The sequence below is a fragment of the Helianthus annuus genome, chromosome 9, assembly GCF_002127325.2.
Source record: "Helianthus annuus cultivar XRQ/B chromosome 9, HanXRQr2.0-SUNRISE, whole genome shotgun sequence".
NCBI lineage: Eukaryota > Viridiplantae > Streptophyta > Magnoliopsida > Asterales > Asteraceae > Helianthus > Helianthus annuus.
The window spans coordinates 116,946,917-116,961,732 of NC_035441.2; the positions used below are offsets into that span (position 1 = coordinate 116,946,917).

At 34.6% G+C, this 14,816-nt stretch overlaps 1 protein-coding gene across 2 annotated transcripts; it reads left to right on the plus strand.

Moving 5' to 3' along the window:
* The first annotated feature begins 6,827 nt into the window (after nt 1-6,827).
* On the plus strand, nt 6,828-10,442 carry LOC110878311. 2 transcript variants are annotated; one of them, XM_022126591.2, is made up of 2 exons: nt 6,828-7,004; nt 8,064-10,442. In XM_022126591.2, the coding sequence occupies exon 2, from the start codon at nt 8,201-8,203 to the stop codon at nt 10,265-10,267; it is 2,067 nt and encodes a 688-aa protein (XP_021982283.1). In that variant the 5' UTR covers nt 6,828-7,004; nt 8,064-8,200; the 3' UTR covers nt 10,268-10,442. The 2 variants fall into 2 exon arrangements, with proteins under 2 accessions (XP_021982283.1, XP_021982284.1); XM_022126592.2 differs by lacking the exon at nt 6,828-7,004 and adding an exon at nt 7,043-7,061.
* Nucleotides 10,443-14,816: the final 4,374 nt, after the last annotated feature.

The following is a 14,816-nucleotide window of genomic DNA, read 5'->3' on the forward strand; positions in this document are numbered from 1 at the left end:
TATGTTTAATTCTGACTGAGTATCACACCCGACGAAGAATCGGTCTTCGTCACAACCACCCCTCGACGAAGAATAGGACTTCGTCAACTTTCACCACACTCACAATGCGGCGAAGAATCATTCTTCGCCAAGGAGATACTTCGCCAAAAGGGCCTTCGGCCCAGGTTAGTTGAGGCCCAGTATATTACGCGTATAACTATCGATAAACGTAACTGCAAATCACAAAAACCCTAAAGTTCTCCCTCTCCTTCCTGTGCGACGGCAGTCTTGACTCCTTCGAAGCTCTCTCTTGTTCCGAATGTTTCCTTTTCACCCCACGGTTAGTATATTATCATGGTTTATTCGGGTTTTTGTTTATATTTGGCTGAGAACATGATTATCAATTAATGCTTGTTAACATGAGTGTAATTGTATCTAGGATTAGTAGAAATCCTGTTAATATGGTTTGATATGCATTCCAATAATTACCTAGCCCGGTAGGTGGAGGAAAAAGGCGGAGAACATTCTTTAATCAAAGGCGCCAATGAGTGATGTTTTGAGGTCTGATGGATTTGATAGTTTGATTTTTGATGATGAATCGCAAACATCTATCTGAAGGAAGTAGTCTCTAGGCATGGAGTGCCAACTTCTATCATTTCTGATCGAGATTCACGCTTTGCATCTGATTTGTGGCCAGCGATGCACTTTAATCTGTGCAAAACATTCCACGCAGAACCGTCTGTATCACCAGAAAATCACAAACTCTACCACCTGTGATTGCGTTTAAAATTTTACCGAAGAAATTCAACAAATGAAAATTTTTATCCCCTCATTTCTTTGGTAAGATCTCTAAACCTTAACAGATTCTTTCCACTTCAAAGAAACTGTCGTCAAATGTTCACCAATTCCCTCCACTGAGCGGAACTGTCATCAATCTTCATTGAATGTTCTCGGTTCCGAAAATTCACGAAAACGACTTTCTTCTTTGCATATTCTAGTTGAATAAGAGCGTCCCCTAGTACCCCGTAGGATCTGACTTGTATCCCCCCAAAAAATTTGTGGACTCATTAGGACCGGTATTGACGTTCTAGGTTCATACGTTCGTCTTCAAATGCGAGAATATGACAATAAACAAAATGTTTTCGAACATTTCCGAATAACCGGTAACAATCATAAATTTTGACGTGCGGAAGCGAACATACCGTGTTGTTTTTGGCCCATAATAGTCGCGTCACCATTTTTGCCATTTGCATCGGTAACCGTGACTACCCCACATTTTTCAAACATCAAGTTTTCATCATCTCTTGTTTTCATCATCCCGCATCATCCCGCGCGCTCCCAAAACCCATACGAATTTTGACCTTGATATTAGGAGCGCGATTCAGATCAACTCCGCAAATACCCGACCCCACTCTGCAACTCACGAATAGAGACGGGTCCATAACTCTATGTCTCAGCTAAACATTTGATCCATAAACCCAATGCTAACCTATGATTTTAAATTCAACTTTTGAATTTTAAATCACTAAAGTCGAATTTAAAATCAATAAATTAGATCAAAAATTTGTGACTTTGGTTAGTGCCACGAAGAATGGATCCAAATTGTTTGTTAGAGGCCCAAATGCTACTTCATTATCTCCAACACTGGTGGGCCTATTTGTATAAGTGAGCCCAACAGACAAGACATCCTTGTACAACTTTCACCCACAAGTCAACAACCCTAGCTTCACATTCAGCCGATAATTTCACTTTGTCTCATCCATTATTCAACTTCAATACCAAACTTCCTGTAAACCACAAAGAAAAACTCCCAGACATCATCTCTTACAAAGTCTGACTTTTTCTTCGAGACACACAACTCCAGCCGCCATTTTCAAATGGTGTCCTTCGAGAACTGGATCAATCGAAAGACAAACACAGATCTTTCGAACATATCAGGTTAACTTTCGAAGTTGTTGGTTGTTGAAGACCAGGATCTTTTGAGGCAAAACAGTTGATCTTTCGAACTCGTCGACCCTTCGAAGACTAGGATCCTTCGAGGAATTGTTCTGATGACCCTTCGAAGTTGTTAGGTTGATCTGATCTTTCGAAGATTGTTGAAGATGATCTTTCGATTCTCTTTGAACTGATCTATCGAAATCAATTTGATCTTTCAAGGTTTTGGATATGACCCTTCGAACACAGTTGGGAAATGATTGATCTTTCGAGCAGCCTGTTCATCTTACGAAATATGAAGATGTGACCCTTCGAATTCAGTGAGATGACCCTTCGAGCAGTTAACTGATCCTTCGAAGTTCTTTACATCTTTCAAATTATGAAGATGTGAAGAACATCAAGAACACAGCAACCTGGGTAAATCTGCAGATTCGATGAAAAAACTTGTACACGATTTTTGATGAAGAAAACTTGAGTATTTTAGAGAAAAACATAAAACCCAACACTCGCTTTATCACAGATCTGAATAATCGGGTCCAGATCTGAGTTTTTCTCAATTTTCACCTTTTTTTACATCTTGAACAAAAACGCACAAAAATCACAGATCTAGAGCACATGTGACTTAGTAAACGGTTAGTTTTACTAAATCGGGCACCATGGCTCTGATACCAATTGTAGGTCCCTGATTCGGGATCGAATCCGTGATTCTCATGTTCATGTTCAAAGACGGAAGAGATAAGAGAGGATAAACAAACAAACTTTGTATTAATCCGGTAGTAAACATTACAAGTCGGCCCGATTACATGGAAACCGAACTAATACCAAAGAAGTATACATCCAGGGAGAAATCAAGTGGTGATTTCTCCCGGTGAGGTCTCAAACCTCCACTCACTCTCTTGCACACACTTGTGCTCTCACTCTTGTGTTGCAAATGACAAAGTGTTGGTATTTATACCAAACACAGGTTGTATGGTCGAAGGATCAAACTGACTGGTCGATAGATCATCTGTCGACTATCCAGCTTTCGAAAGATACACATATACCTCGAAGGATGACATATCCTTCGAGGTCCATCGTCAACCTTCGATGGATATCTTTCGAGCTCATCGAAGGATACACAATCCTTCGATGCCTTATCCTTCGACACCAACATCAAACAACCATAATTTGTTTAGCAACCACACACACGGTCAAACGAATAACCCTCTCGTTTGACCACTTCAAACGAGCGGGTCTATACACGTTCGAAAGACCGTTTCACTAACTATTACAAATTCAGCGTAAAATAATAACTAATCTATTCGACAAGCATCGGACACAAAATCTGCATCAACAAAAATGATCTGCAAGCATATGATCATCAATAACAGTGTTTAAAGACATACTCCTCCCAATGGAAAAGGGATCAACATCTGCTACAACCAAGGTCTGCTAAAGCTAAAGTCTGTTGAAGAACAAAGTCTCTTGATTCACAAGGTCTACCAAAGTAAACCACTGATGAAGACAAAGTCTGCTGATAAGCAAAGGTCTGATCACCCTCTGTTTGAAAAAGATAAAGTCTGATGAAGAAAAGTCTGCTGAGTCTCAACAGATGATAAGACTCAACAGATGAAGAATAAACAGATGTTGTACAATAGAGTTTTCAATGCAACAGTGTTTTAGTATTAGTAGATGTTAGAGGTTGTTAGAAATTGTTAAATGTCATTGTCTATGTGACGTCAGCATTAGATTCCTCAGCGGTTCGATTGTACTATAAATAGAACAGTGCATGTACTGTTCTATTTATCACTTCACCTTGACATTTTGTACGAGCAAATCAGAGTGATCTTAGGTTGAGGGGGAGTTTGTAATTCATCCATACGTGAATTATTATATTTTACCTTTCTATCAAAGTATCATGATTAAAGCAAATCTTCCATTGTTGGTGATTTAAAGTTTATTATCATTCCACTGCATTATTTCCATTTTTGTTATCTTCTTACATCATTCATCTTAAACATTCACAAACAATTCAAACTCGGATCCTAACATAATGTATGGGATCTTTTTTTCTATTATTATTATTATTATATTTATTATTATCAAATATATCGATTACTTAAAAGTTTTTTAAATAAGACTTTATCCAAAATTATATTTATTTAATATACTATTAATTCAAAATTATATCTATTTAACTCGTGTGATACACGAATTTTTTAAAGATTTAACTTTTTGATTATTTGGTATATAAATTACATTTATTCAACCCATACAATACACGAGTTTCTTAAAGAAATATAATTTTTTTATTATTTAATATATAAAATTACATTTATTCAACCCTTATAATAAATGAGTTTTCAAAGATATATTGTTTTATTATTTAGTATATAAGTTAGATTTTTTTTTTGCTATCATTATTTTTATTATGTATTAAATATATCGATTACTTAAAATTCATACATATATATATATATATATATATATATATATATATATATATATATATATAAAAGACTTTATCTAATATTATATTTATTTTCCCTCTTTTCTTTTATATGTATCTTCTAGTAATTGTAGATAATAACAAATAGAAAATTGTTAATTTTCTGACTACAACAAATATATGTGTCGGCGGGAATAGACATTTCCATTGATTTGAGGAAAGGGGCGGAAGGGGAATAGTGCCAGGCACCTGCCTGGCACTCTCCTATTGGCCCAATAAATTTATGATTTTATTCTGTTTTAAAATTATGATTTTGCCATCAGTTCAAAATTACTTATTTGCCCCCAGTTAAAAATAAATTTATGCTTTTGCTCCCAGCTAAATATTTCAATTTTGCCACCGGTTCAAAATTACGATTTTGCCCCGTTTCAATTTACAGTTTTGCCATTAGTTTTTTCCCTTAAAAATACGATTTTGCCGTCAATTCAAAATTTTGTTTTCAACCGCACTTAAAAATAAATTTACACTTTTGCTCTCAGCTAAAAATTCCAATTTTGCCCTCAGTTCAAAATTACGATTTTGCCTCATATAAATTTATAGTTTTGCCATTAGTTTTTTCTCACAGCCAAGTTACGACTTTGCCCTCAACTTAAATTTACATTTTCTCCATCGTTTTTGTTTGTTTTCCTGGTGAAATTACAATTTTTCCCTAGTGTAAAATTACAGCCATGCCGACAGCTTCCTGGTACTCCCCCATTGGTCCATTTAATTTACGATTTTATCCCTGAATTAAAATTATGATTTCGCCCTCAGTTAAAAATTACGTTTTTCCCATCGTTTTAGTTTTTTAGCAAAAGTATAAAGGTTTTTTGTTTTAATTTGTTTACACGATTTAATTTTTTTTCCGTGTCAATGAGCTGCCTAACACTGGCTCGTTAGTCCTGAAAAATTACAATTTTGCCCTGAGCCCAAAATTACAGTCTTATCATCATTTTTGTTTTTTTCCCTAGCAAAATTATAACAATGTTTTTTTTAATTGATTGAGAATTATTCGGCCATATCAACTAATTGAATACAAATATAGGATAACATCACATGTGTGTCGATTACTTCAATAATTATACACAAGATACTTTTTTTTTCTTACTATACTATTATTATTGTTATTATTTATCAAATATATGGATTACTTAAAATTTTTTTTATATAAGTCTTTATCCGAAATTATATTTATTTAATATACCATTAATCCAAAATTACATTTATTTAACTCGTGTAATATACAGAGTTTTTAAAGATTTAACTTTTTTATTATTTGGTATATAAATTACATTTATTCAACACATACAATACACGAGTTTCTTAAAGATATAATATTTTTTTATTATTTAATATATAAAATTACATTTATTCAACCCGTGTAATAAATAAGTTTTTAAAGATATATTGTTTCAACAGCTGCTTCCAGTAAGACCCCCCGACTCGATTATATGAAAAAAGGCTGCTTCCAGTATTTTAGTAGGGCCGTTATGTGAAAAAAAAAAACTCTAGGAATCTTGAATCTCCAACTTAATAAGATCAAGTTCGAATCGACAGCGGTAGGTACCCCCGGGGCATGGATTTCCATAGGGCCTACTATAAGACTGAGTCAAAGGCTTACTAGCTACCTCTCGCCTTCTCCCACTACTCTTATAAGGTGAACTTATTCACGAGGCTGGTTCGTAGTTCTCCTTACGTTACAAGAAAAAGACTAATAGAAAGCGTGGAAAGAGGGCAAAATAGTCCTTGTTTGGAGAATTAGGCCCTGTTTATAAGGCTGATAAGATTTTAATTAACTCATCAGTCTTAGGCCTTAGCAGGATTGCAACACTAGACTAAGAGATTGAAAGACCTTTTTCCATCATTTCCTACTTTCTTTACAGAATAGGATGAATCGTAAGCATACATAATGGAAATGGAAGGCTTGGAGTGGACAGTAGCGAGTCGAGCGTACTCGACTACTTGAACAAGGACTATCCGGTATTTATATAGAAATTATAATGGAATAAAACTATATTAAATATTGGAAGTCTTTTTTGTGTTGTGTGAAGTATATGAATAAATGTTATCGTTTATTAATGATACAATTTATATGTATGTAATGTATATTTAATTTATAGTTGTTGTTATATAAATAAAAATTATATAATAGTTTTAATAGTAAAAAAGAAATATATTTGGAAATCCAATTCCGTATCTTTTAACAAATTAACGGGTATACCCGAAGCCTACGGTTATACCTGATATTCAGCGGGTAATAAACTAGGTATAAGACACGATTTTACAACCAGATATCAGGTATGTGTATGATATTACCAATACTTTGCCTGAACCCGACACATTACCATCTCTAATTAGTATTCAAGATTTAATTGAATAAATCAACTTAATAATAGATGATTCTAGAAGCTACCTAGTACAAGAACATATGCATAACGTACAACAGACAAGAACCCTAATGGCGCCCAATTTCTCATCACCCCTTTGGTAAAAACGCAAACAAATTCAGGGGGACGAACGGAAATTATTCGAGAGGCAAACCAATTCTCAAATTTTCATTTCATTCCCGCTGCCAATAATCACTCTCTCCCTCTCTCTCTCTCTCTCGCTCTACCCTCACTCTGTAAGCTCTTATTTCCCCTTACATTTTCTTATCTTTTCAATCGCAATGCATATTTTGGTAAGATTGATTGTATGTATTTTGCCTTTTTCGATGTATTATTGCTCAATTTCATCTTCTGCGTTCGAAATTTTGATGTTTTGTTGTTTTTGTTCATGTTAGGGTTTCTGTTTTTAGGGTTTCTGCGTTTGAAATTTGGTGTTTCGTGTTGTTATTTTGTTTTGATTGTTGATGCTGGACATTAGTTTTTGTTGATCTGGTTTTAGATTTTGAAATTTATGCTCGATTGTGTTCGATGAGGAGGATAAGTTAGATTCATGGTTTAGGGCTCATCAATGTGTTAGCATTTTTAAGTTTTGTAAAAGAATAATGAAAGCTCGTTGTTACTACTTGATAATGTGTGGCTTCTGATTCATTCTTCTTTTGATTTGGTCGTTGGTGAAGTGATTGAAGATGTAAAGTATGATATATTATTGTTGTAATTGGCATATAAGTTCATGCATTGTTTAGATGTTGAGTGTTTGGGATATGAAAAGCTACCAAAGGCAATTCCGCAGAAAGAGTTTATGCATTGCAGATTACTGATGCAACCACAATATAGTATGCATGTGCGTGTAAGATGACTGGCAGAAATGGGGTTGTTTAGGCAACGTTTTACCACAAGAGGACCGGAAACAAAGTCTGCATGGAAATAAATATTTAGAAGCTTGAATTTAAAGTGACGTTGAGGTGTTTTTAGATGGGGTGACAACAACATTTTGCGCTTATGCATGTTTTGTTTTTGTCCTCATATGACTATGATAAAAAGCAGTCTATTCGGCGATACGATTTTCTTGTCTATAGTTGAATAGTAATAAGCAAAGACAAGGTGTTATAAGATTGGGTGGCCAACATCAAATATATATCATACATTTGTAATCATGTAGTCTCATTTTAAGCAATATATGCCTTATCTTGGTTTTACGAAAACAAATTTCTGCAGTCTGTTAGTTACACTTGCACCATATTATAATTGAAAGTTGAAACTGGTATTGAGTTTCCACATCCTTTTTGTGTTTTCAGATTGGGATATGAAGTGAACTGTGAAGAAGAAGAACATTGTGATCTTGTTATCCCTTTATATTATAATATAGCCATGTTGGTTTATTATAAATGAGATCATCCGAGTAGTTTTACATTCTTAAATCATATTAGTCAGAATGGAGTGTAACAAAGATGAGGCTCACAGGGCCAAGAAAATTGCAGAAGCAAAGATGGTGAAAAATGATTTTGAAGGGGCTCGAAAGTTTGCATTGAAGGCCAAACAATTATATCCTGAACTAGATAATATTTCCCAACTGGTTACAGTGTGTGATGTTCATTGTGCAGCTCAAAAGAAGATATATGGTGCTGAAAAAGATTTATATGGAATTCTTCAAGTTGAAAATGTAGCTGATGACACAACCATCCGCAAACAATACCGAAAACTTGCACTTGTACTTCATCCTGACAAAAACAAATTTCCGGGAGCCGAATCTGCTTTTAAACTTATTGGTGAAGCAAATATGACACTATCAGATAGAGGAAAAAGGTCAATTTATGACATGAAGTGTAGAGAACCCGCCAAAGCTTCTGCTACAAAGATTCATAATCATCAAGGATATCAAACTTCATATGCGGGTCAACAGAACAAATTCAAAAGGGCTCCAAGTTCTCAGTTTAATGGTGTGAGTCATGGTCAACAGTCAACATCTAACCCAAGCATTCACTTAACATTCTGGACGTATTGTCCGTTTTGTAGCGTTAAGTACGAGTATTACAGAGAATTTATTCAGAGACCTTTGCGGTGCCAGCAATGCTCAAAACTCTTTATTGCGTATGAAATAGGGCCACAAGAACGTAACATAAATCTTGGATCCAAGGCGCAGAGTGTAAATCCTGGATCCAAGCCTGTTTCTCAACAGAAAGAGACTGCAAAAGTTGAAAATGCCAAAGGAAATATTAAAAAGGATGGAAAGGTTCCTTCTAATTTGGAACGCAAGAAAACTGAAGGCACTAGAATGAATCAGAAAGGAGTGACGAAACCAAAGGTTAGTGGTGTACGGAAGCCAATGGAAACAGGAACTGCTAAAGCTACTGACAAAAAGAGGCGCAAAAGGATGGCGGCAGAATCTAGGGAAGCAAGTTCTGATAAAAAGGAGGCGGCAGGTGGCGGAGTTAGTGGTGGTAGTCCCAATGGGAAAAGATCTTCTCGACATAGACAGCAAGCTTCTTACCAGGAAGGTGGCGCTGGTGAGTTTAGTCCTTCAAAAAAATCAAAACTGAGTAAATCGTCTGGTGATGTGGCACATGCTGATGTCAGCACGCCAAATGGCAAGCTGAAACAGAACGGAAAGGAAGTGGTGACACCTGACAGTCATTCTAAAAATGATCCAGAGCCGGAGTTAGTAGACTGTCCAGAACAAGACTTTACTAATTTTGATAAGGATAAGGAGGAGCATTGTTTTGCAGTTGGTCAAATATGGGCATGCTATGACTCTGTTGATGCCATGCCAAGATTCTATGCTCAAATTAAGAAAGTTTATTCTTCAAAGTTTCGGCTGCGAATCGCTTGGTTTGAATCTGACCCAGATAATGTTCTTGAAATCAAATGGGTCGAAGAAGGATTACCTGTTGCTTGTGGGAAGTATGAGCTCGGGGAAACCGAGGAAACGAGTAATCGCCTTATGTTTTCTCATCAGATGGTAATTAAGAAAGTGAGTAAATCTTCATATTTTATTAGTCCCCAGAAAGGGGAAATCTGGGCTGTTTATAAAGATTGGGATATGAAATGGAGTATGGACCCAGAAAATCATACGAAATACAAATTCGATATTGGGGAGATTGTAGAAGCCGGTGAGGATTGTATAACTGTTGGTTTCTTGTCGAAAGTGAAGGGATTTGTTAGCGTGTTTCAGAGATCAATGTGGGCAGGAGCTGGTGATCAAAAGATTCCATGTAACGAGCGGTTTAGGTTTTCTCATCGTATCCCGTCAGCAAAACTTACCGGAACTGAAAGAGCTGGTGTACCCGCTGGATCTTTTGAGCTGGATATGGCTTCTCTGCCTGCTGATTTTGAAGAGTATTGTTCGTATTCTTCTAACAATGTTAATACTGCTTCTAAATCTCATGAAGAAACGGTCAAACCCGTTCCTAATTTAGTACGTACTCCAAAGAAGCGCATTGATATGGATAGCCCGCTTAAACTTCGTCGATCGCCCAGAGGTTTGGGAAACCAGAAAATCTAATTCTTGAGCCAAGGTCTGGACCACATTTTATTTTGGTAAGATTATGTGTGAACGTTAAATCTTGTTTTAAATAGATGATATATTAGAAACTTTATCAGCTGAATTTTGGGGAAAAAATATTTTATAAGATTCTTGAATCTTGAGTCTGGTAAGCTTTCTGGGCATTTAAACTAAAGAAATTCTGTGCTGTTGTCTTCGTTCAAGATCAAACTCATTTAAGGGTGTTCATCGGCTCAGTTGTTTGGGTTAATTCGAATTTGAAATTTTTGAAACCAATTTGAATTTGAACTGCTTTGAGTTAAAAATATGGAAAAACTATTAAAGTATGAAATTTGGAAAATCGATTCGAATTCGTTCAGACAAGGACTCGATTCAAATGCTCAAAACCTGAGCTTGGCTCGAATCAAATCTGGGTTATTGGAGTATGATTTGAATAATGAAACACCTTACACTCAAATTATCTAATGTGTCGGTCATGTTTTCTGGCGATGTGTCTTGCAAAACTTGGATTTAAAAAAATAAAAATTTACGTTTCCTAATATTTGATTAAACCTTTGCTTTTATGCATATTTGACCAAGTCCGCCCACTAATTTGTTTACGATCATTGTATTCTATTTATTACAATGGACTGATCTTCAACAAAGTTTGTTAAAAGAATGAAGAAATCGTCAAACCGATTGAGACATCAGTTTTTGGCTATGGTGTTTTATAACATAATTTTATGGTTTGGTTATTGCTATTTGCGTATAAATAATTGATTAGAGTCGAACCAAACCACTATTAGAATTAGAATAGATTTTTATAAATTTTTCTGTTGGTTGGAAAGCTTGTTATAACTTTAAATAAGTAATGAGTTTTTAACACCCTTGAGTTGTGGTGGGAGGTAAAAGGTGCTAGTCGGACAGTGAGATACCAATTAGGGATTAGTCGGATTGGGATTTTATATGTAATTTTTAGTTTTTTATATATGTACATATGTTTATAGGTAAACATTTTAATTAGATGAGTTTCAACTCTTCCTCGACCTATTTTTTAAGTATATAGGATTAATTGTCGGAATCTACATGATTTGGTCACACCTAGAAAAACAAAAGCCATGTTCCTTAGAAACAGCTTACTTTAAAACGCCAAAAAGTTAGTTAAAAAAACCACAGATGACAAAGCTTTCACTGAATGTATTCTTTTTTGAGGGGGTTATCTCTATAATCTTTTGCTAAATGAGATGGACAAATATTCAAGAAAAAGAGACTGATGTCATCATGTGAGCTTTGTTCTTGATGACTATATGCATGGCATGAAGGGATCAACACAAGTGTAAAATGCTATTTTGGACTCAATTATTATAAATAGCATTCAAGCAAGAGTTGATCTTCAATGACATGCCACCAAACAAGAATATCACACCAAAAAACAGGATGCCACTAACAAGTTTCGTCTAAAAAATATGAGGTTTATGTAGGAAAGTTAGCATCTAGGTAAGGTATTTAAAGGTTCAAAACGCCAAAACAAATTCAAGAAGAAGAGGCTGATGACAGTGAAGATTTGGATGAGAAATTAGATTACCATTTTTAATTTTTTTGCTTTTTCATTTTATATTGTTTTGTTATCAAATTATCTGTTGTTTGTTATCTAATTCTCTACAAATAAAATACATTATTATATAAAACGCCAAAAACTACAAACACCAAAACGCTAGTAGTATGAAAACTGTGAGAACGGGTGCTGACAAAACACCTTTTCAATGTATTAAACACCAAAAAAAATTGACTAAACGCCACAAAAAACATTTGGTCTTATTGTAATCTTATGAAAATATTAATGACTCGTAGTGAATTATTATACAACGCCACAAAACGCCAAAAAAATTGATCAGAGAAATGCTATAACGCCAAAAAAATTATCTATGTGACACAAAAACAATTAATTCAACGCCAATTAGTTAATAAATACAATTAACGTCAAAATAATCTTAGACGCCAAAAATGAAGCAACATGTTACGCAAAAGTGGGAAAATAAAAGAAGATTGAAAAGACAAAAAAAGCCCTCACGCCCTGATCATATCCCGCGCCACGTGTTGGGCCAGGATGCGTTCTCACCGTTCTCACACTTTGGGGCGTTTTCTCCTGATCCCGTACCTCTCTCTCTCTATATATATATATATATATATATATATATATATAGGATTAAGTTCATTTGTGAACCTTTTTATATTTGTGAACAAAACAAACTAATACTGGTCATTGATCTTCTTTTAAAGTTATAAGGGTATGATGGTCATTAGACATATAAACATTATTTTTTATTTAATTTAATATACATAATCAAATTCAGTTAACAAATATATCTATAACCACCCTACTTTCTTGATCAAAAACCAAATTCGATTTTTTTTTGAATTAATCGTTCCAAAAAAATTCCTTGCTGGTCCATAATCAATACTAGGGCTGTGCAACGGTTCAGAACCGGACCAAACCGAACCGAACCGGAACCATTAATTGCTAAATTTAAGAACCGAAACCGAACCGTATTATAACGGTTCTGGTTTGGTTCCGAACCGGTTAAACGGTTCTCGCGGGAACCGGTTGACAATTAAATCGTAAAATTAACAATTCAATAAAAACGAATCAAACCATTTAAAACATTAACTAAGAGTTGCAACATTCAAAGTTCAAACCAACCAAAAGAAAAGTAGCAAAACAACAATAAAAAATTTCAAGCCATAAAACAAACTCTAAATAAAACTATTACAAACATCGTGTTAATAATTAAAACAAACATCTTCAAACTTCATTCGATCTTCATCCTCTCAATCTTCTCATAAACATCTAAATGAAACCAAGTGTTAGCAATTAAAAAAATAAACGAATAATGCATCTACTGTATTTGGTTCACATGAATAGATTGATCAGTAACGCATTTACTGTATTTACCAAGCGATACACTATTTATACACACATTTACAATTTGATCAACATTGATTTGATTATTTTTGTTCAATTTTTATTTTCACATACAGAAAACTATATTATATGTATCAGAAAGTAAACATCTAGAAAGAAAATATATGCAATCATAAAAAAAGGTCATGTAGAATATACCTGTATTTGCAGGGTGTGGATGGAGATGAACTTGTATGTTAGCAATTAGGGTTAGGGTTGAGAGATGGAAAAGAATTAGAAGATGAAAGATGAGATCGGGGAATGAGTATAAGAAGAGGGAATAAGAATTAGGATAGTCGTATGATGTTGAAAACCCAATGTTTTAAAAACCGGTTTTTAGATCAAACCGGATTAGGCTAAAAAATGGTTCAACCGGTTGAATCAGGTTGTACCAAGCGGTTCAACCGGGTTGACTAGCTAACTCTATAATTTCATAAATTACAACATCAACTCAAAAGTTAATCCAAAAATGAATGATTACGTATTAAAAGATAATCTAAAAGTAAATCCATAATAAAAATAATCCAAAAGATAATAAAAAATCATTCAATTTTCCAACAAACTCTTTTAGATGAAAGTGTACAATATGTTTAAGCCATTTGAGTGTTGAATACATCCACTATTTTCGTTTCATACAATATTAAATAAGAACTTTTAGTTACGAATAATCATAATATATAAAAATTACATAAGATAAGTAACAAATATATTGAAAATAAGTATCAACTCAAATTAAAATAACCCTATGCTGGTAACGGTATTACGTTTCAAACCGGTATACCGGATTTTACCGCCGGTACAAACCTTACGCCGTTTCACCTATTTGCGGGGGTGTTACGTACCGGATTTACATCTGGAAACGGTAATACCGGTATAACCGGCCGGTATTTACCGGTTTTTAAAACATTGGAAAAACCCATTAATAAAATAGGGTTTTAAATATTTATAATCCCAACCGGTTCTGGCGGTTCTTTAACCAGAACCGTGGTTTTAACCGGAACCGAACCGGGAACGTTTTTACCCAAATTAAAGAACCGGAACCGGACCCTATATACAAAAATACGGTTTGGATCTAGCGGTTCTGGTTAGGTTCCCCGGTTCTAGCGGTTCTGAACCGTATACTGCTCAGCCCTAATCAATACAATATACTAATTTGTCTTAATTTCATGAAAAAAATACATTTGTGTGTTACGTTATTGTTAAAAGGCAAATTGGCACATTAGCACGTTATAGACATACAAATTAACGGTATATGTATTTTATATGCGAACAGTATGTACACAAGTGTAAATGCACCTACATGATATCGATTTTTAATGAACAACTGAAATTAACATCATCCAAATAAAATATTCTCCCATAACTCGTTCAAAACGACGTCCACCAACATAATAAAAAAATAAACCATAACTACTAGTTTCACCAAAACAAGCAAAATAAGCCATAACTACTATTGAAACACCAGACCAAACACTACACAAAATAAACCACTAGCAACATCACATCTATTTCTTTTTCTTGATACCGGCAAAGTGATTAGCTTCATTCGTAATTCGATCGTGAGGTATGTTCGCATGCGATATTATCAGTTTCACAACAAACATCTTC